Source organism: Pinus tabuliformis, chromosome 6 (genome assembly GCF_031772625.1).
Source record: "Pinus tabuliformis cultivar Carrire ecotype Pingquan chromosome 6, CPIR1, whole genome shotgun sequence".
NCBI lineage: Eukaryota > Viridiplantae > Streptophyta > Pinopsida > Pinales > Pinaceae > Pinus > Pinus tabuliformis.
Genome location: NC_142292.1, coordinates 130,094,561 through 130,095,752, shown reverse-complemented (window position 1 = coordinate 130,095,752; position 1,192 = coordinate 130,094,561). Strand labels below are relative to the sequence as shown.

Sequence of the window (1,192 nt, the reverse complement as noted above, 5' to 3'; positions counted from 1 at the left end):
TCCTGTTGGCATCTTAACTGCTAGTCCTGCATGAGCTTTTGTTCTATGTTCATAGTTTCTTGGTTAATATTTCCTTGGATCCAATCCTTGTGAATTTGTTCCATTTGCTCCTCCAGTTTCTTTTTTTCTTTAAATATGTTACCAAAGACTTCTTGATTCCAGGATTTTAGTCTAGCTCTGATGTGTTTAAGTTTAGCCTGTAGAATGAACATTTTAGTTCCTCTTATGCCTAACGGTTCATTCCACCATTGTTCAATTTTCGGAATGAACTTAGGATGACTGAGCCAAAACTTTTCAAATCTGAATGGCTTATTCCTGGGTGTGCCTTAGATAGCCACAATCATTATTATGGGCCAGTGGTCCGAACCTCCACTAGGTAGTATGTCTGACTCCATAGTGATCCCTTCCAGGAGAATGGTTTCTGTCACTAAGAATCTGTCCAGTTGAGAGGCGATTTGCCTATCACCCCCCCTTTTGTTGTTCCAAGTGAAAGTGCCACTCTTGGGGAAGACGTCTACCAGCTTGGCCGATTTAATGAAGTCTTTGAAAGCTTCAGTATCCCTGTTGAGCATTCTGATACCTCCTCTCTTTTCCGTGAGTGAAGTGATCATATTGAAATCACCTCCGAAGATAGCTTTTGCTTGAGGATATCTTAGCTGCAAGTTGGATAGAGTGCTCAGTAATAGCAATTTGGCCTCTAGTTTCTGAGGGCCATAGACATTTGTGCATAGATATGTTTCTGGATTCCCTACTATTTGGACTTCTATTGATATGTGAGATCTGGCAGCTTCAGAGGAAATGAGTTGGATAACCTGTGGATTCCACAGAATGGCCATGCCCCCTTCCCATCCATTGCTTGTTGTTTCTAGGTAGTCCATTCGTTTACCTAGTTTTTTACTGATATTGACCATTGTTTTGCTGGAACATTTAATTTCTTGCAAAAACACTATATTTGGTTGTTCCTTTTGGACTTTCTTCTTTAATAGACGCTGTGTTTTTTGGCTATTTAGCCCTCTAGCATTCCATGAAAGTACTTTCATAATTAACATAGTTTAGGAGGTTAGTGTGAATGCCTCAAGGGCTTTCATCTTAGCTAAATTTAGGAGCATCTGTCCCAGTTATTGTAATGCCTCATTGTCAGCCCTTCTTCCTCTCTTTTTCCAGTGATTTGAGTTGGTGGAGGTTTGATGTA

The 1,192-nt window shown here is 40.3% G+C and overlaps 1 protein-coding gene across 1 annotated transcript; it reads right to left on the bottom strand.

Moving 5' to 3' along the window:
* Positions 1 to 326: 326 nt before the first annotated feature.
* LOC149257700 (uncharacterized) lies at positions 327 to 878 on the bottom strand. Its single transcript, XM_089383660.1, has one exon. It carries the CDS (start codon positions 876 to 878, stop codon positions 327 to 329), a length of 552 nt encoding a protein of 183 aa, XP_089239786.1.
* Positions 879 to 1,192: the final 314 nt, after the last annotated feature.

What these genes read in the sequence shown, in the direction of transcription:
- LOC149257700 (XM_089383660.1), bottom strand. Translation starts at nt 878, where the DNA reads ATGGACTACCTAGAAACAACAAGCAATGGATGGGAAGGGGGCATGGCC.